The 21,039-nt window shown below is 47.1% G+C and overlaps 1 protein-coding gene across 2 annotated transcripts in view; it reads left to right on the forward strand.

Moving 5' to 3' along the window:
• Positions 1 to 357: 357 nt before the first annotated feature.
• ARHGAP17 (Rho GTPase activating protein 17) overlaps positions 358 to 21,039 on the forward strand; it is a 57,273-nt gene continuing 36,591 nt past the window's right edge. For both annotated transcript variants that reach the window (XM_075284082.1, XM_075284083.1), the window contains exon 1: positions 358 to 566. In XM_075284082.1, coding sequence (XP_075140183.1) covers positions 514 to 566 — 53 coding nt within the window. In that variant the 5' untranslated portion in view covers positions 358 to 513. The remainder of the gene's footprint in view (positions 567 to 21,039) is intronic.

Raw genomic sequence — 21,039 nt, forward strand, 5'->3', positions numbered from 1 at the left:
ACGCGTTTGTGCCGGAAACCCTAAGGCTACATACACACCGTGCGGCCAAATTGCGCTTTTTACCACAAAATTGCAACACAATGCTTTGGTTGTCGTGTAATTTTTATTATAACTGCAGTTAAGTTGACCCTTCCATTATAGGGAGTTGTTAGTTGCTGACCCTCTGATGACTATGTGGTGAGGGCTGAGTGTCAGCTCTTGGGCCCAGAGCAGGCCAGGTGGGACTTGTAGTCGGGGCCACAGCTGCTGAGAATCCACAGGTTAGGGACTGGCTGTAGAGGAGGACGCTGAGGGAGGAGACCGGGGAGAAGGCGGCCACAGGGCGGGAGGAGAGCCGTGTGTGTGGCGGGGAGGTGCCAGCCATTCCAGTCAGGAGCCCGGGCTCACAGCGCTGTATGACGGGGCCTCCCGGGCTCATCCCGCTCCTGCAGCCCCCTATGGATTAGCGGAGCTCCGGGGAGGAAAGTTGGATTTCTCTGGAACTTAAGGGACGAGGACGAAAGAGAAGACGCCATGAAGAAACAGTTCAATCGTATGAGGCAGCTGGCCAACCAGACTGTGGGGAGGTGAGTGCCTGCCCAGATGGCAGCAGGGGCCCCCGGGGGCCACAGGGAGGACGGCTACCTGTATAGTCAGTGCCCGGGGCCCCTGCCTGCTCCATGTCACTTGTAACACTGTGGCCCGGACTGAGGTAACTTCCTAGGCAGTGCTCTGCCCCTTATCTGCCCTGGTAGCCATTGTAACTATAGTTACTGCCCTGTCAGTCATGGCCGAGGGACAACTTGACTTTATTTTGAGGTGTCTGTGCTAAACTTTTAGGACTAATGAGGGGTGACAGACATGGCGGCTATAGTGGTTGTGCCGGGGTGACGACTGTGGTGTCGGCTGTGGTGGTCGGCCGGGGTGACGACTGTGGTGTCGGCTGTGGTGGTCGGCCGGGGTGACGACTGTGGTGTCGGCTATGGTGGTCGTCCCGGGGTGACCACTGTGGTGTCGGCTATGGTGGTCGGCCGGGGTGACGACTGTGGTGTCGGCTGTGGTGGTCGTCCCGGGGTGACCACTGTGGTGTCGGCTATGGTGGTCGGCCGGGGTGACCACTGTGGTGTCGGCTGTGGTGGTCGGCCGGGGTGACGACTGTGGTGTCGGCTGTGGTGGTCGTCCCGGGGTGACCACTGTGGTGTCGGCTATGGTGGTCGGCCGGGGTGACCACTGTGGTGTCGGCTATGGTGGTCGGCCGGGGTGACCACTGTGGTGTCGGCTGTGGTGGTCGTCCCGGGGTGACCACTGTGGTGTCGGCTATGGTGGTCGTCCCGGGGTGACCACTGTGGTGTCGGCTATGGTGGTCGTCCCGGGGTGACCACTGTGGTGTCGGCTATGGTGGTCGTCCCGGGGTGACCACTGTGGTGTCGGCTATGGTGGTCGTCCCGGGGTGACCACTGTGGTGTCGGCTATGGCGGTCGTCCCGGGGTGACCACTGTGGTGTCGGCTATGGCGGTCGTCCCGGGGTGACCACTGTGGTGTCGGCTATGGCGGTCGTCCCGGGGTGACCACTGTGGTGTCGGCTATGGCGGTCGTCCCGGGGTGACGACTGTGGTGTCGGCTATGGCGGTCGTCCAGGAGTGACGACTGTAGTGTCGGCTATGGTGTTTTATGTGCAATTTTTGCAAGCCTCCCTCCAATAGCTCGGTGCGGTGCGTCCTCTTTCAACTTTAACTTTTCCCGTAAGACTATCTTAAAGGAACTCTCCAGTGCCGTCTATTGTAAGACACATCTTATTAGGCACCACTGAGGTATCTGTCAAACAAGGAGAAAGAAGCGACCCTGGTGGTCTGCTAGCGCCTGTGTAGACGTGGTCACCTTCCTATAGCGGTACGTCACCAGCACTTCCTGTTCCCGATTTATGTGGGTAACAATGGCCGCCAATGCAGCCGCCCCCTGGTGTCACTTAGAGACTGCGCCCTATTCCTCCATAGATGGCTTGTTCTATTTCACTTTCTTTCTTCTCTCCCCATTTTTAGATCTCTGCTTGCTGTCGTGAATGGGAACAGTCCAACAGGTTTTATTTTTTGGTCATCTTCTCTCCTAGGCTTAGGTTAGCGGAAGATGGGTGGAGATTTCTTGAAGGCTAACGCCACAAGGAACAGGTCCGTTGTGGGATTTCCGTAGCAGACTCACCACAGCGATCCCACTCCGTCTAAAGATGCTCTCCCATGAAAAACACTAAATTGGGGATAAGTTGTCTGATCACTGGGACCTTCTGCTATCATCAAAATGGGGGTCCTTGATACCCTTATGTTAATGAAGTGGTAGTGCCCAGCATCGACCACCAGTCCATCCACTTCTATGTAGGGTTGAGCCGATCTTAGGATCGATTTTAAAATCGATTTCCGATCATTTTCCAGCCGATCCTGATCGTGAAATTTGCTCGATCGCCGATCCGGATCCGATCTTTTCCGATCCCAATCGCTCAACCCTACCTCAAGTACAGAGCTCGGTCAGTCCCATAGAAGAGAGTGCGCTCTACGGCCCCACAAGCAAGTTGGGGACCCCTGTTCTTATGGGTAAAATGATCAGGAATCCCCCTTTAAACAAGAAGTTTCCCATTCACTGGCAGCAAGCAAAATCCGAGCAGAGTATATTAGAAAGTTGCAGAAGTTTTTGTGACTCCCCTTTAATCCGTCACTCCCTTTAATATTTGCTCTGGGCTTTGTGTCTATGTTTGTGTTCATTTCTATAGCAGTTCTACTGTTGTTGTATACAGGACCCGATCTAATAAGTGGACGTTCTGCACAGTGTGAACGCTGCCTCTCAGTGAAAGTTCATCTCTCGTTACGGCGCATTCCGGGAATAGCGTCCGGCTGTTTATCTTTAGCGACTGAACCGTATCTCCCAGAATGCCTCGGCACAATGACTGGGAACATCGGCCTCCCGCCATGCTTATAGGCTGACCAAGACTTTGGGCTATTTTTGTAAGGGAACAATTTTTAGATCCTTCCCCAGTAACTGGACCAGAGGACATTAACCCCTGTGACGCCGCCTGTGCCCTCTCCGATTCTTAGGGATTCTTTCTGTCATATCCTACTTAAAGGAGGACTCTGTTCCCATGGCTTCGGTCCCTAAATCTAATAATTTCAGGATTGAAGGGTCCTGGACTCTCACGAGGTCACCTGCACCGACTCGTATGTCTGGTATATGGAATCTATGACGGAGGTGCACGCTTAGGCAGCATTAATATGGCCCTTTGAACATGCCGTCGACTTTGTTGCGAAAGTGCAGTTTTGTCGCCGTTTGCATTGCAGAGGGTAAAATCTGCAGCGTGATTGACATGCTCTGGAATTAAAATCTGCATCATGGGTCACCCCTGCAGGTGAACTTCCCCTTTAAGGGCCATACGGTAACTTGGCGTTGCCCTGTTATCAGTCTGGTCGTGCTTTCCAACCTATATTTCCCAGAATGCTCCACCTTTTGCACAGATCTATGGACGTGTATGTAAAGAGCTGTAGAAATGAGACCCAGACCAAAATGACAGCTATGTACATGGGGCCTTAGAGAGCCCGCCATTTAAAGGGCTCACTCCCAGACACATGCACAGGTTGGGATCCAAAATCCTAGCAGCGTTTTCCATTTGATGTCCTTTATCTAATGTTAGATCAGGTTAATGGCTCTTTAAAGGGTTACGGTTGCAATAGAGCCAACTTATTTTGCTTGGCCTCGGCGGAATTTGTGTGGGTTGGTTTATATCTCGCCCATGACAGTCGGCTCTCTTCAGGAAGCGCAGGCATCCTATGGTCAGTGTTTGGATGTTCCCTTTACTCTTTGGGGTGATCTGAGGAGGGCGGCTACACGTATTAACCCTGTCTGCACCCAGATGACGCTCTCTTACTCCCTGCCGTCACTAGGATACTTAAAATTCCTTCCCTATTAATAATTTGCCAGGAGGCGCTCACATGTGACATCTGCTCTGGTGATTTACATGCTCCCATTGAGTAATGTGGGAATATTTAATTAAAAACATATTCATTGCCCTGTTATTATTAAAATGCCTTTAATCCGGCCTCCATGTGAACATCTGGGTTGGTGAAATTTTGCTTATAGGTCTATTCCTATAAAATGTCAAAATGGGACACCGTAGACTGAAATGGGGGGGGGGGGGGCGGGTTTCTGCCGCTTTTATACTGAAACTGGCGGAGAGAAGAGTCCCCCTTGAAGGACATTTCTCTGTGCCGAAATGTGCAGATGTGAACCTGGCCTTTGTCATGCTTTGTACGCCATAAGTCTGGTGTATAAGTTATAATAAATCAGCCCCAATGGATCACGGAAGATTTGTCCGTGGCGTTTAGCACATGGAAACGCAGAAAGGGTGCGTGAATAAGACCTTACAAGGACCAAAATACAATGTGAGCAGTTCCTTGCACATTATGAGTCCCCTTGATCATGTGATCGCTGCACTGTTATTGCAATCCCTACAGCACTCCTACAGGCAGGACGCAGCATTACAACCAATCCCACTGTTTACATGAGCTCCGTTCACATTTGCTTAGGAAGCTTTTACACACCTCTCTATGTACGTGGGGTCTGTCTGATGTCGGGGGTAACCAAGATATTGCAGATTCAGTGCTGTATTGTGGTTTGTATTAAAGTGATGTCCGAATGTCCGTAGTCATGGTGGTCCTGCAGATGTCGTGTAATAGGAGAAGGGCTGTGACCGCGCTGTATATTCCCCGCAGCACTAAGTATAACTGCATAGTCTACCGTCAGCAATAATGTCACTTACTGTGAGAACATGTGTATATAGATGAATGCCAAATAGCAGGGCTTGGCCCAATCTAGTCATAGGGCTGAACCTGAGGCTGCCGGGTTTCCGTCAGTGAATGGAAACCTTTCTGTTCCTGTTTTGTTAGTGTATCACATCTGACGGCAAGAAATGAAAGCACAAAGTGTGTGTATATAAACGTGTGTGTGTGTGTGTGTGTGTGTGTGTGTGTATATATATATATAATCGTTCACAAGCTATACAGATACATTTATAGGGTTACCCAAGACATTGTACAAGCTTTTACTTCTAGTCCTCAGACTCTTTGTTTCCCTTTCCTTGCATTTCTTGTCTTATATTTCAGTCTGCACTTAATGTGGCTGGCACATGGGAACGCCGTTCCCTTGGACGCTTTCCTGAAGGGCAGCCCAGACGGTGGACGCGCTGTTTGATATTAAACATGTGGCCGCTGCCCTGGTACTTCCTGCGTTCTGTCCTTGAGACGTGGAACGGATATAGAATATGGAGGCAAAAATCGCCGAAGGAAATTCGCAGCGATCGCCATCCGGCTATGAGGTCCGTGTCTGTCCACCGTGCCATGTTGAAGTCGTTCTAGCCCATGGTCAGTTCCTCGGCCTAGAATGTGACCATACGCCGGCCGCAGTCTCATAACTCGGGTCACTATTGACTTGAGCTAGACGGCTTGCTGAGGTGTGAGCAGACACATTGGCATTGAGGGCACGCTTCCCCTTGATTCTTGGGGTGACTGCCCCCCATGTTGATCCCCCTCTAGGACATACATAGGGACAGTCTTCCTCCGTTACATGTATTTCAGAGCCCCAGGCGTGCGGACACTGTTTCCTGACATCCTGGATAACAGCGATGAGAATTCTTGGCATGTTAGAGGAATGTCGTTTTCCTTGCGCTGACACCGTCTGTTTTTCTTATTTAACCTGAGAGTTCACTATTTATATAATGGGAGGGGGGCAGTTTTTGGCCCCATAGATAAGGGGTGATCAAAAATCGTGGTTGAATCTGCCGCAGTATGCACAAAATTGTGATTTTTGTGCAACTGGTGGCAAAAACCTTGTGTGAGGTCAACCCTATGGCTGATGTTATCTAGGCCTAGGCATGTCCTAAGCAGAGCTGTGGAGTCGGGGGGAAAAAGTTACCAAGTCCGGACTCCAAATAAATTGATTAATAATTATACAATATAGTTAAGAATAAAGGGGTTGTGCAGGGAATTTTTGTTTTGTCCTGGAGGCTGGGGAAGGTGAAAAATAAAATAAAACACCCCAACATCCTCTCCTATCCCCGTTGCTCCAGTGTCTCAGGACGTTGTCCGGTCTTGCGGCACCATGGGCTTGTTTCGATGGAAGTCTCCACTGAGGCCAAACAGCAGCCTAAGGAAATGATCCGGGACGTCGCTCACGCCTGAGACGTCCTGCGAGCTTTCTTTAGGGTGGTGTTTACAGTCACATGAGGAAGAGACTTCTACCGAAACACGTCCCAAGGGTCTGGACAGCGGCCTGTGACACCAAAGCACCGGTTACTAGTTAAGTTTAGGCCCCCTGTATGTGGCATAGAGACGATCCCCGACGACTTTGGTGATAACTCAAGGACTTAGTATTCATTGAAGATTTTTCCATTCATACCTGTCTATGACTAATGTCCCAGCAATGTGTTACCCGAGAAGAACAAAACTTCAATGTAGAAACTTGTCTGACCAGGAAAGTGTCATCCGTCACCTGATAAGCATCTAATACCAGGAGATCTCAGGGTGTCTTTAGACTTGAGATCGCTCCTGAAGCCAACTGAGCAGATCATGAGAACTCTGTTAGCTTGTCATTGCAGCTCAGCCCTATTCATTCGAATGGGACTGAGCTTTAAGCATGGCCATGAGACTGACGGATGTGACATCACTGTCCTCAGAATAGGACGTGGAGCTCATCCAAGTGCTGCAAGCTTTGCTAACAGCTGATCGGCAGGGATCCCTGGTGCCAGACATGACTAATCGAATATTGATGGTCTAGTTTTAAGGATTGGTCATAGTCCAAGATCACTTGATGGATCTCTGATACCCCGCCCCAGTAATCCATGCATGAGGATGGGTAGGTTTTCTATAGGTAACTAGTCAAATTTACAAACTATACAGGCAGAATTGTGAATACAGCTCCGGAGTGTAACACAGAATCAGTACAAGATGCCAATGTATCTACAAAGTTACTTATCTTTATGTTTACATTAACTCTGTATATTCTTACTCTGTCATGTGGCTGCGATTAGTGACACATTATGTAACACAGTGACAACCGCAGGGAGTGCAGTCGGTGTCTGCGGCAGATACGGCGTACGTGAAGTCTGTATTTCCAGCTTGTGACTTTAAAAAAAAAAAAAAGAGCTTTGTCACAAAATCCTCATGAAGGTCCGGCCTGCATTTTTCGGCCCTGATACAATGGGGCTCTTTAATGCACAAACAAGCTCGGCCTGCGTGTTTGTTGCCGTTTTGGGAAAGCGCTGACTCAGGAAGAATTTCTGCTTAAACAGTAACCAGTAAATGTACAGGCGAGCAGCGGTGACCGAGAGAGGCGACATGTCTGATGGTCGGGGGCACTGAATGGCTCTAAATGCCGACCCTGGATCATTCCTTGAGTTCTGGGTTTGATTAGAGATTGTTTATAGGGGAAGGGGGGTCGTAAAAAGCTGGTTCTGTTTGCAGAATAAAGAGAACTTCACAACTGGTGCCCGAACCCTGGTGATGGTGTATACTGGGCAGTCTGTTTACAACCCTGACAAATCAATACCCTGCTTATAGAGGAGGTCAGCCCAGTATTGATACTTTACTTGATGATAATATTACTTATCCTGTATTGTACTCCAGAGCTGCGCTCACTATTCTGCTGGTGCAGTCACTGTGTACATACATTACATTACTTATCCTGTATTATACTCCAGAGCTGCACTCACTATTCTGCTGGTACAGTCACTGTGTACATACATTACATTACATTACTTATCCTGTATTATACTCCAGAGCTGCGCTCACTATTCTGCTGGTGCAGTCACTGTGTACATACATTACATTACTTATCCTGTATTATACTCCAGAGCTGCGCTCACTATTCTGCTGGTACAGTCACTGTGTACATACATTACATTACTTATCCTGTATTATACTCCGGAGCTGCGCTCACTATTCTGCTGGTGCAGTCACTGTGTACATACATTACATTACTTATCCTGTATTATACTCCGGAGCTGCGCTCACTATTCTGCTGGTACAGTCACTGTGTACATACATTACATTACTTATCCTGTATTATACTCCGGAGCTGCGCTCACTATTCTGCTGGTACAGTCACTGTGTACATACATTACATTACTTATCCTGTATTATACTCCAGAGCTGCGCTCACTATTCTGCTAGTGCAGTCACTGTGTACATACATTACAGTACTGATCCTGACTGTTGTAGTTGCTCTTCTAGGAGTTGTCTCACATCCTTCTGCCTCTTTCTTTGCGCTATAAGACGTCTTATCCAGCTGGTTTGTATCAGCCGTGTAACATGACTGAAATATTTCCTTCAGCCGAGGGGGCCGGACCTCCTGTATAATGTCGGAGCTGGGAGAATGAACAGGATAACTTACTGTATTCCTGGAACATAACAAAACCGCAGTTTTTCGTCTCTGGGTTGGGGTATGGTTCCAGCCGCTACATTTTTGGAGAGCTTGCAGAGGATTTGTGGAGCAGGAATGTTCAGTAGTAGACGCGCTGGGAAGTCTTCATTGTTTCACTGTAAATATTAGGGGGAATAGACCGTGGGGAAGTCTGTAAAGGGTGACCGCTCCGAATGGGCTATTCAGATGATGGGGGCTTGTCCCCTCCATGAAAATAGCGCCATCCTTATCCACAGGCTGTCTCTGGTATTACAACTCAACCCATCATGAGATGTACCTTGAACCAAGGACATTGGCCTTTAATGGTATCATCCTTAAATAATGTGTCCCATTTTTACCTGTCTGGGAGCAGGACCATTTCTCATGGCCGTTTTTCTCCATGGTCTGTCCCGCGGATCCTTCCGTTCGCCATGATTTCCTACACCTAGTCGTTTTGATTCAGATAATACGGCGGCCATTGTAATAAAACCTGCCCCAGTTTATTAGACGGTGGTTTGAGCTGGCACCCTATCAGACCGGTAACCAGAACACTCCCCGCCAGGCTAGAGCGGCGGATCCCACAATAAAGTCGTGTAGATTGTATAATCTGTTCCCAGGGCCGCTCCGTCATCGTCATGTAAGAGCCATTTTATTCCTGTGGGTAGGAAGAAATGCCTGAGGGGAAGTGCAAGCTATGTGTGCAAGTCAGGAAAGGAAAGTCCTACTGAAGGAAAGCCAGGTCATGCCCGACTTGTTTAGTGTGATTTATGGCCTAGGACTTGGCTCTGCATTTTTTTTACATTTTTGTTCTGTGTTCTACCGCCCTTGTGTGCAATGTTCACAGATATGATATCAATAAAGCTTTACGTGCAGGCCTTGCTCTGAGGTCTTACCTAGATCAGCAGTAAGTGTTCAGTTTCCCTGCAGCGCCACCACAGGGGGAATTTAGCATTACACACTGTCCATGGGCCTGGGCTGCCTGTGTCATTCAGGACAGGGCGGGAGAAATCCTATGCTATGTATAGGTAGAGTATGGGTCACCAGTCTGCTGGGTGTTGTAGTACTTCTCGGTACGGCTTCCTTCAGGACACTAATGTCACACTGGCAGTCATTGTGTGACCTGAGGAGATGTAAGAGCCTCGCATGTGACCCTATAGTGAATGGACACTACTGTTCCCCTATAGAAAGAGAAATTCACTTGACTACTTGTTGCGTGCGGCGTTACCGATACGCAGATAACTCGTGTCACATTCCCGGTCACTGCTACGGGGTTGGTCAGTGTTCGCCTTACATCTTGGCTTTCCTATAGACCTATACGTTGGGAGTTTTCACCTATATCTAGCCCTACAGCCGTATATATCACCCATGGGCCATCTTCTTCCAAAATCCTCTGTTAGTCCCTTTCCGCAGGAGAGGGGGTTTATGGTCCCTGGTGGTCTCTGCTGGAGCAATGGTGCAATTGTGAGATAGGATATAGGATGTATATAGTCAGGAAACCACTTGAACCCCTACAACAGGGACAGGGAACCTTTGGCTCTCCAGCTGCTGTGAAACTACAACTCCCAGCATGCTCCATTCACTTCCATGGGAGTTCCCAGAACAGCAGAGCTAGTATGCATGCTGGGAGTTGTAGTTTTGCAACAGCTGGAGAGCCATATGTTCCCTACCCCTGCTCTAGAAGAACTGCCTAAGATTTTGAGCCGTGCCATAGGGGTTTGCTTTCTCCTGCCATTAGGAGTGATCATCTCCTTTCAGCGCTCGCTGTTTGATTTACGCTGACATTGCATTGTGGGACATTTCCCTTTTTTTCTCCGGTGAGGTATATTGTACATCTAAGACGGTTGTGAAATGTCTTAAGGAGACTCCAGCGACCAGACACTTCCAGGAACCTCGGCATCTGGCGTCTTCATTAATAGAAACAGATTGAAAATCATTAGCGTTAACTTGGCTTTCCCACATAGGACGTGTGTATCGCGTCTCTTGCTATGGTCTAGGTGCATGCTGAGACTTGTGGTTCCCCCCCGCTGCCTATGGACTGCGGACGGAGCATGAGAACCCATCAAGATGTTCACGGGCTATAAAAATAACTGTGATGGTAAAAGGGGCCTCCGAAGTCCTGCGAAGAAACGTTTTATGGACCGATCTTGTGCCAGTGCCCTGCCCCCTCCTGTCCAGTCCTGCCAGATTTCCTCCCCATGACGTCGAATTTTTACATTGACAGTAATGGGAGTTGACAAACCTAAAACAAAAAGTTATGAAACAAAATCTTCTTTGGAAGCAAAACTGCAAATTGTACCCCCACCACAAGACAGGAAGTTGGGTTGAGCGTTTTTTACTTGAGCTGAGGATATATTTAGCATATTTTGCATCTGTTGGTTACCCCTCGGCTGGTCTCACTCGGGGAGGCAGCTCGAAGTCGTGAAATGCATCAGCTGTAACCTACAAACTTGAGTGTGAGTGTACATGTGGTCGAATGTTAAAGCGGGACTTACATTTGAGGTGGCTTCTCAGAAGAAGTTGGCGTGTAGATGAGGAATAACATTATATCTCTGTTTGTTACAGGAGTCCCATTCAAGAGAATGGGGCTGAGTTGTGTCAGTGGGTTGGGGGAGGTTAAAGGGTCTTAGATCTTATCCTGCCGCAAGTGCTCACTTTCTCTGCAGTGCCTCCGCAGGAGAAGCAAAGTATTACATGAATTCCAAATGTTATACATTTTTATACTCGTCGTTTGCACGTGGCCTCGTTTAGCTCATTGGATCTAGTCACACAAATTGTATCACTGAGAAGACTCAAGTCTATGAGGATTCGACGTAAACGGGTCCACCCTCAGTGGTGGAGATGGCACCAGTCCAGATGGAGGTCTTGGGCCCTCATCCCTATGATCAGATCAATCCTAGTATGATCTCTTTAACTCAAGTCTTCCATATTGTGTCATTCCTTTAAAACACAGACTGGCCTAAATTTGTATGTACAGTACTGTGCAAAAGTATTAGGCATATTATCAAAATGATGAGAAGACAAATAGAAATTCCATCAATATTTGGTATGACCTTTACCCTTTGGAGGAGGAATCCTGGACGTGATGATATAGCCGCCAGATATATAGCCCTGATCTCATAATCATCCAGTCTGTCTGGGATAACACGAAGAGAGAGACGGATTGGAGCAAGCAACATCCACAGAAGATCTGGGCTTAGTTCTCCAAGATGGCGGCAGGAACAACCTCCCGTCCAGTTCCTTCAACAACTGTCTACAAGTACCGAGAAGAACCGATGGAAGGTAAAGAGAGCAAAGTACATGGCCTTCTATCCACACCTGCCTATAACTTTAGCACAGCGCTGTCTATAAGTCGTACTATCCTTTTTTCATTACTACTCCTATACGGCCCCGTTTGCTTTCCTGTAGTCTCGGCCTGTAATCTAAACCATATGGCAGGCTCCAGCTTACGTGTCCTTGGAAACCCCATTTTTCCCTATGGAAATCCAGACCTTACGAGCGATTCCATATTAGGATTTATGGTGTTCCTGCTCTTAATGTATTTTCCATGTTCCCGTACAGGCCGTTTTCTCTAGTAAATCTTAGTGTCTTGCCGGTCGGACTGTACAGCTCTGCAGGAATGTCGACATCTTGGGGGTGACTTGCCCCGGGACAAGGGCTGGGCACGGCTCGCTCGTCGTCTCATGTAAGGCGGATACCAGACATTATGGAGATGACATAAGCCAGAGCTGTCGTAGAAATATTCAACACACCTTCTGTCTTAAGTCAAGGTAACCCAGGACCCGCGGGGTTAGAACGCCAAGGGACGTATGTATCGTGAAAGGCGATAAAGAGCTTCCTACAAATGTGACTAGGTATCGCCGCAGTGCAGGCCGCCATAATACCCCTCAGCACCGTGTGCTTGTATTACTGCCGTGGAATCTTCATTATTGTATATAATAAAAATAAATGAATTGTCAGTAATAAGTCACTTCCGCAGGTTGTTGGAGGATTGAATGGCTTCTCCGACCTCCCGAGGGGACAATTACTACATTATTGCTTATACAGAGGCCGGGGCTGGATCCTTCTCCCTGGTATCGGAGTTGTCATAGAAGGAAGGGGGCAGAAAGCAAACGGAAGGGAAGTGCTGCAAAATCTGATATATTTCATTTCCTCATTCTAACCTCTAACCTTCTTAGAACTTGACATCTAAGACCATGTGGCATGTCAGCCGGTGTCATCGTGCCGACCATGTGCCACCTGGAGAATGGAGTGTTAACCATACACATTCTTGCACGTCATAGGCCCGAGCCCTGGAAAAATTGGGAGGCCATTGCACTTACTAGGTATTCCTAATCTGAGAATGGATATTGTTGTCACCTCTGTGTGTGGAGAGATTGTTGTACTCGGCCATTCCCCCATAGAAGTGAATGGAAAGAGCTGCGCAAGTGTCGCCGTCACTGCGATCGCAAGATGGGGCCGGGGAACGTCGGTGCTGGTGATCTGCAGCATGTCCTGTGGATAGGACCTACATGTTAGAGATGGGAACCCCCTTTAATTTGTTTTCTGGTGCTAAAGTTTTTGGGTATTTTTGATGCCTGTACTAAGAATATCCTGGAATTGTGTAATTGGCTCATAAATTCTGCATTGTTTTGTTCACCGCTGCTCATCATCAAATGCCGGGACGGCTATAAAATCCTGATCATTGTATGTAATTGTGGTCATTAGACTTCCATTTAATGTGCAAAACAATGACTGTGATCAAACCCACGTGATTGTATCCTGAGCGAAACGTGTGGCCCCGTGATCCTGCCTGTACAGGGAAGGCTTCCTGTTGGCGTATTAGAATGATGATGCTCATGTACTGTAGGAGGTCACCTGTACACCGGGTACTGTAATGAGCGCAGCTCTGGAGTATAATACAGGATAAGTAATGTAATGTATGTAGACAGTGACTGCACCAGCAGAATAGTGAGCGTAGCTCTGGGGTATAATACAGGATAAGTAATGTAATGTATGTACACAGTGACTGTACCAGCAGAATAGTGAGCGCAGCTCTGGAGTATAATACAGGATAAGTAATGTAATGTATGTACACAGTGACTGCACCAGCAGAATAGTGAGCGCAGCTCTGGAGTATAATACAGGATAAGTAATGTAATGTATGTACACAGTGACTGTACCAGCAGAATAGTGAGTGCAGCTCTGGAGTATAATACAGGATAAGTATTGGTAGAAGTATTGCATTGGTATGCATTGATAATATATTTACCAAATTGCATCATTTGGAGAAACTGGCCCTTTTTGTTCATATCGTTTATTATATATTATATAACTCCCATCTTCCTCGGTCACCACAACCTGCACTACCGGTGCGCTCTCTTTTACCGCGGAGTGAAAGTACAGCCGCAGTCTATAGGATGTTACATTGATGTCCAAGAATTATGAAGAAGATTTTCTTTCTACCATTCAATAATAGCTCCGGCCTACCAAGGAGGAGCCGAGTCTGTCTGAGTCGCCTTTATGTTTGTCTACTTTCTGTTCTGTTTTGACAGTCGGTGCGGGAATATCCTGCTTCCTTTTTTAATTATTCCTTCTGACTAGATCAGGAAATGGCTGCAACTGATAAGTGCAAAGTCATAACCTGAAAGATGGGAACAAGTTCTAGTTTTATAGCAACAGTCAGATGGCTGAAATATTGTACATAGAAAGTTGAGTCACTTTGCAAATCTTTTACTGATTGTGATTTATTATACTCCAGAGCTGCACTCACTATTCTGCTGGTACAGTCACTGTGTACATACATTACATTACTTATCCTGTATTATACTCCAGAGCTGCACTCACTATTCTGCTGGTACAGTCACTGTGTACATACATTACATTACTTATCCTGTATTATACTCCAGAGCTGCACTCACTATTCTGCTGGTACAGTCACTGTGTACATACATTACATTACTTATCCTGTATTATACTCCAGAGCTGCGCTCACTATTCTGCTGGTGCAGTCACTGTGTACATACATTACATTACTTCTCCTGTATTATACTCCAGAGCTGCGCTCACTATTCTGCTGGTGCAGTCACTGTGTACATACATTACATTACTTATCCTGTATTATACTCCAGAGCTGTGCTCACTATTCTGCTGGTGCAGTCACTGTGTACATACATTACATTACTTATCCTGTATTATACTCCAGAGCTGCGCTCACTATTCTGCTGGTGCAGTCACTGTGTACATACATTACATTACTTATCCTGTACTGATCCTGAGTTACATCCTGTATTATACTCCAGAGCTGCGCTCACTATTCTGCTGGTGCAGTCACTGTGTACATACATTACATTACTTATCCTGTATTATACTCCAGAGCTGCGCTCACTATTCTGCTGGTGCAGTCACTGTGTACATACATTACATTACTTATCCTGTATTATACTCCAGAGCTGCGCTCACTATTCTGCTGGTGCAGTCACTGTGTACATACATTACATTACTTATCCTGTATTATACTCCAGAGCTGCGCTCACTATTCTGCTGGTGCAGTCACTGTGTACATACATTACATTACTTATCCTGTATTATACTCCAGAGCTGCGCTCACTATTCTGCTGGTACATCATCCTGGGTATTCTGTCGCTGTGTCCTTTTACCTCGGTGTCTTCTCCCCCAGTCTGTTATATAACTGCGCTCCATTACTTTGCTGCACATGTGACTTCACCGGACTGCAGATACCTCTACCATATACTTATAATGTACTACAATAGCCCGGTATCCCTTAGGGCATGATAGATCTGGCACAGTCTTGTATTTGCTCTACCAGCGGTATTATCATTTCTCGCACATGAGTCATTTTATTTTTATTTGATTTTCTTTTAATTAAAATAAACAGGATAAATAAGGAAAATCCTCTACGTTACTGCAAGGGTTAATGCTGTCTGTCTATCCATGTTACTCTTTCAGGAGTCAAAGTAGTTAGAATAGCCCGTGTACGGTGAGAATCAGTATACGGCGGACCGTGCTCCCAAACTACTGGAATTCACTGCAAAATGTCAGCCAGTCATTTATAAAAGGTTAATGGGACTTATTGTCTTAATGGGTGAGCCTGATAAGAATATCAGGATGGATAGATAGATAGATAGATAGATATCCGTACTGCTTTGTGGTAAGACAGGTGACGTTCAAAACAGTGTCACTTTGCAGCTGTTGCAAAATGACACATCCCTGCATGTTGAGAATTGTAGTTTGGAGTCACTTCCTGTCTGGAGCACCACACAGGAAGTGATTCCCCCCGGGTGTCGGGGATCCAGTAGGTGGCGTCATCTCCTGTCCTGCACCCAAAGATGGCAGTGATCGACTTCTTCACCAATGTAAGTGAAACGTGTTACAGTACAACCCCGAGGGAGTCACAAAAATATCTAGTAGAGTCTCCGTTTATTTATTTTTTTGGCACCCATCAGTCACGGCGCCCCCTAGTTTGGATATGATGCCCCCATTTACTTACGTTAGTGAAGGAGTTGAAGGGAGACGTGGCGATCCTTGGTCTCATGGCCAAAGTCGCCATGTAGCTCTAGCCTTATTGTCACTTGGACCAAGCTTTATCAACAAATGCCAAGGTGGTCAGCTAGCAGATGGCGCCCACCAGAACGTACCACTAACGCTATAGCACAGACAGCGCCACCTACTGGCTTCATTCCACACCAGGCCAAGTCTACTTTTAACCCCTCTTTTTTTTAGTCTCTAGTGGGCCACAAGTTCAACACCCGTGTTGTGAAGTCGCCCCTCACCATCCAATATACAGAACAGAGTAACTGCAGACCCCTATAGGCAACTATTACTAAATGTTGATATTGGGTAGTAGAGGGGGTCTGGAGCGGGGGCTTCGCAGTATGACGTCCCTATGCGCTGATGTATAGGGTTGTCTTCCCGAGCCCCCATGTTGAGCCGTCCTTTCATACACTGCCTGTATGACAAGCCTCTGACCATCATTCCCCTCGCACCTCCATGCTTTCTCTCCACTTGTCTTTTTTTCATCGCTTTGGCACGCGTTCCTTCCAGAATATCGGCGTCTTCTCAGTGAGGAGAAACTTCTTTTCTAACATGAAGCTATTTTTCATCCAGACCTATCTCAGGCCCCCCCCCCCCCCCCCCCCCCGTCCTCCATCCCACAACCTGCCAGATTGACTTTATTACTGGCGTGTCGCAAATTCATTGTGAAGGAATTCAGACAGATACGAGGTGATGACTTCACTAAGGGTACGGAGGAGAAAAGGTGAATGTGGGCTCGGATGGGCTCACGCTGGGAGCCTAAAGGTTATCTCAGTTTGACTTACTTTGTCTGGAAGGGTCACCTATTGTCCCCTGTTATCGGCGATTTACAACTTTTATAGTTATAAATGTAGATTTTGAGCTGCGTCCAAATGATATCTGTGAAGATCTACTTAAAGGGGATGTCCTGGACTATCAGGCTGATTCCTTCGGTCTTTTCTCATCTCTTACAAAGGGCATCTCTGACTCTGGAGGACCTGACCTGTCCTGCCTTACATAGATAGTCCTTTCATTTGAACGGACATTGTGTAATGCTTTATTTCACCTGCGGAGGCGCTGCAGGTGAACTCAACCTTACTGCCAGTCCTCCCTCCAATTCAAACTTATTCACTGGAAATCCTGGCAGGGGGACAAGCTATCTGCTTAAGGGACCCTTCTAAGAAGTAGGATTGTCCAAAACTGGTGACCCCTTTAACCTGCAGTCTTAAAGGGGACGTGTCACTTGCCTTGAGGATCTGTAAACGTACCCGTAATTAGACTCTGCCCATCTATATGGAGGAAGGGCGCTCTGTATATCAGGAGGCATTTTGGGGCTCTGAGGGTAGACCCTAGTATTGCCCGTAGGACCTGCACACTCGTCATAGGTGGGAAAGTTGCGATCGTTCCCCTTTAATTCTTCCTGTAACTCCTATATCCCAGACATGACAGACAGAATAGATATTCCCCATGGCCGCTCCAGCCTTCCATATCTGTCCGTCACCGCTCAGCATTTATAAAGATAAATTGATTTTGGAGCTATTAAGCTAATTTCCTGTCAATGCGCGGTGGCGAGGAGCGCGGATCTGCGGAGGATTAGAAGGGGGAGGGGTGTTGACATGAGAAAAGTGATCACGAAATAAAAGACCTTCAATATCCTGGAGTGGAAGATGAATTGATGGGGATTATGGTGTTTGGTGGCACATTATATTATTACATGTGTTTTGGTGGAAGATGTAGGGGTGTCAGGTAGACGGTGGTAGACAGACAGCGAGGTCTCATGGTAGTGCTAGGAATGGTCATTGATTTTTAGGCAATAGTGCCACCCCTTAAACTCCTCCATTATCTACGGTATACATGCACTATTTTCCCTATAGCTATAGTGGGGTTCACTTTGAGGAATATGGGGAAGTAGGGTGATGGCCATTGTCAGAGGAGAGGTAGATTCTGTCATTCAGTCTGTGATGTCTCCTCCTGTCCTGTATCCTGCACATCACTAACAGTTTGTTGTCTCAGACCAACACCTTCAGTACATACAATACAATACAGCAGGATCTAAGTCACTGAACACATACCTGGAGGAATTTACTGCAGCCAAAGTGTCCTATAAAACCTATTGTGCTGGAGGAGTCTTGAGTACTGTATAATACTGCAGAGCTGCGCTCACTATTCTGCTGGTACAGTCACTGTATACATACATTACATTACTTATCCTGTATTATACTCCAGAGCTGCGCTCACTATTCTGCTGGAGCAGTCACTGTGTACATACATTACATTACTTATCCTGTATTATACTCCAGAGCTGCGCTCACTATTCTGCTGGTGCAGTCACTGTGTACATACATTACATTACTTATCTTGTATTATACTCCAGAGCTGCGCTCACTATTCTGCTGGTACAGTCACTGTATACATACATTACATTACTTATCCTGTATTATACTCCAGAGCTGTGCTCACTATTCTGCTGGTGCAGTCACTGTGTACATACATTACATTACTTATCCTGTATTATACTCCAGAGCTGTGCTCACTATTCTGCTGGTGCAGTCGCTGTGTGCATACATTACATTACTTATCCTGTATTATACTCCAGAGCTGTGCTCACTATTCTGCTGGTGCAGTCGCTGTGTACATACATTACATTACTTATCCTGTATTATACTCCAGAGCTGTGCTCACTATTCTGCTGGTGCAGTCGCTGTGTGCATACATTACATTACTTATCCTGTATTATACTCCAGAGCTGCGCTCACTATTCTGCTGGTACAGTCACTCTGTACATACATTACATTACTTATCCTGTATTATACTCCAGAGCTGCGCTCACTATTCTGCTGGTGCAGTCACTGTGTGCATACATTACATTACTTATCCTGTATTATACTCCAGAGCTGCGCTCACTATTCTGCCTCTCATACTAGTCAGGTGTTGTATATACGGTGTGTGTATTTTTGCATGTGTCACCCACTCTCCATAGCTTATGTTGTTAGTAAACGGCGGGGCCAGTCAGTCACTGAGGACATGTGAAGGGCAGACGTGGAGTCAATTATTAATCTGAGCCTTTCATTTACATCTGATATTCTACATGTTCCTCGGTTACGTCTCTGACCGTTCTTTCTGCACCTTATTACATGTGACTTGTATATAAAGCGGTTGTGCAGGTTTCTCTAAACATTCCCTGTTATTCAACAATCAGCGCCCCTCCTGGCCATGGGCTGTATGTGGTTTTGCAGCTCAGTTGAGTTGAAATGAATAGGGCTGAGCTGCAATACCACACACAACCTGTGTACAGGTGTGGCGCTGTGTGTGAATGTTTTGAATCTTGGACAGATCTCGGCCTCTTGATGACAGGAAGTCAGGGGTGTGGGATGTTTATCGGATGATGTAATGGGGATTTTGGCTAGCAGGGTGTCCCTGTGTTTCCTGGTTACTGTTTATTAGTTACGGTCAGGTCTTTGCTCCATGACCTGGAAGGGATGAGTGTCGGTGTTTGGGTTCCCCCCTGTCCTGGCACTCGCCCCTGTTGCTTTTCCTTTCCCGATGTGTAAGTATTGACAGAGCGGCAGGGATCTTACAACAGAATAATGACTCCTCATTGCCGGCCTGGGTAGAAACCATTGGCTATATTTAGCAGGTCCCTCTAGGCCTCCTCATAGGAATGATGGCTCGCAGCCTGGATCGCAGCACATTACGTACACGGCCCGGGCGTGCCTCCTAACACTGGTTTCTCCAAACAAAAACATTACAACTTCTGTCCTATTAACCTCTGCCACGCTGGGAGTGTTTACTCACCGTCTGCGGGACCAGAGGAAATTAGTCAGCTCGTGACCAAGGTATCCCTGATACACGGGGACAAATATTAAGTAACCGTCCTCTAATACGCTCCTCTTACCCCAATTACCCATCTAGGGCGTGTTCAGACCTCTGAAGCTAACCCTTCGATCTCTGCCATCACTATGGCGTTGCTTTAGCACAATTCAGTGGGCAAAAATGGACGTGTCTGCACATTTCACACCCATGCTATGTAATCCCGCGCAGCTTCCCTTTCTATTACAGGGGCAAACGGACCCTTAGGCCTCATTCACCCGACCGTGGGCATGTGCTGGATCGGTGGTCGAATGGCATGGAGGGTATCTGTATGCGCCCGGACCCTCACAGATCCATCTACTAACGTCAAACGGTCCTGGGCTCACGGGCCCGTGATAATTATAGACTATAATGGGCCAGTGTTCTGCTTTACGGCCTAGCCATGGCTATAGGCAGGAGTAGTCTGGAGCTGACTCATTGTCTAGACCTGACCTGTGCAGGGGAGGGGAGAAACTATGACATCATCTGTTGTCAGTAGTGATGTCACGATGGCACGTTGTTATCTTCAATTGTAAATGAGATGAGTATTGTAAAGAAAATCCCTACAGAATTGGCAAGTGTCAGTGTATTATTAGGCTTAGTGGCCAGAGTGAAAATTGCAGTATATGATATATAGTGGCATGGAAAATAAAAAAATAAAAAAATTATATATTTTAATTTAAAATTAAATACTCGGTTGAGAAACAAGGTGGTTGTGTAGTGACGCATTCCCTTTAAATTCCTTTTGGTGCCTCGATGTTCCGTCCTTGCAAGGCCATGAGTGTTTCATCGTCAGGAAGTGCGGGAATAAAAGTGCTTAGTGAGGATCTGACATCAGGGACCGCACAGATCAGCTGATCAGAGACGTCTCAGAGTTTGGGGTAGCCCCGCAGCCTCTTCACTGAATGCACAGTGCCATACGTTGTATAGTGGCCGCGCTCTGTATTGCAGTTCAGTCCCATTTACTTGAATGGGGCTGAGCTGTGAACTGGCCACGTGATGGATGATCATGATGCCAGGGGCACAGGGCGATCAGCAGAAGAAAGCCCTAAGAGAATACTATACGGAGATGAATTAGCATATTAATCCCCTCCCTCATGTACAATAAATGTGCATAAATTATTTATGGGTTTGAGCAGACTCTACCCTGCTGATGGAACTACAAGTCCCAGCGTGCCGCGGCTGGGCTGACATATATACGCACCTAGTGAGATGACGTGTTGTATACTATCAGCTTTATTTCTTCTTGGTGCTGGAAAGGAACAGGTGACC

Source organism: Leptodactylus fuscus, chromosome 8, assembly GCF_031893055.1.
Source record: "Leptodactylus fuscus isolate aLepFus1 chromosome 8, aLepFus1.hap2, whole genome shotgun sequence".
Classification (NCBI taxonomy): Eukaryota; Metazoa; Chordata; class Amphibia; order Anura; family Leptodactylidae; genus Leptodactylus; species Leptodactylus fuscus.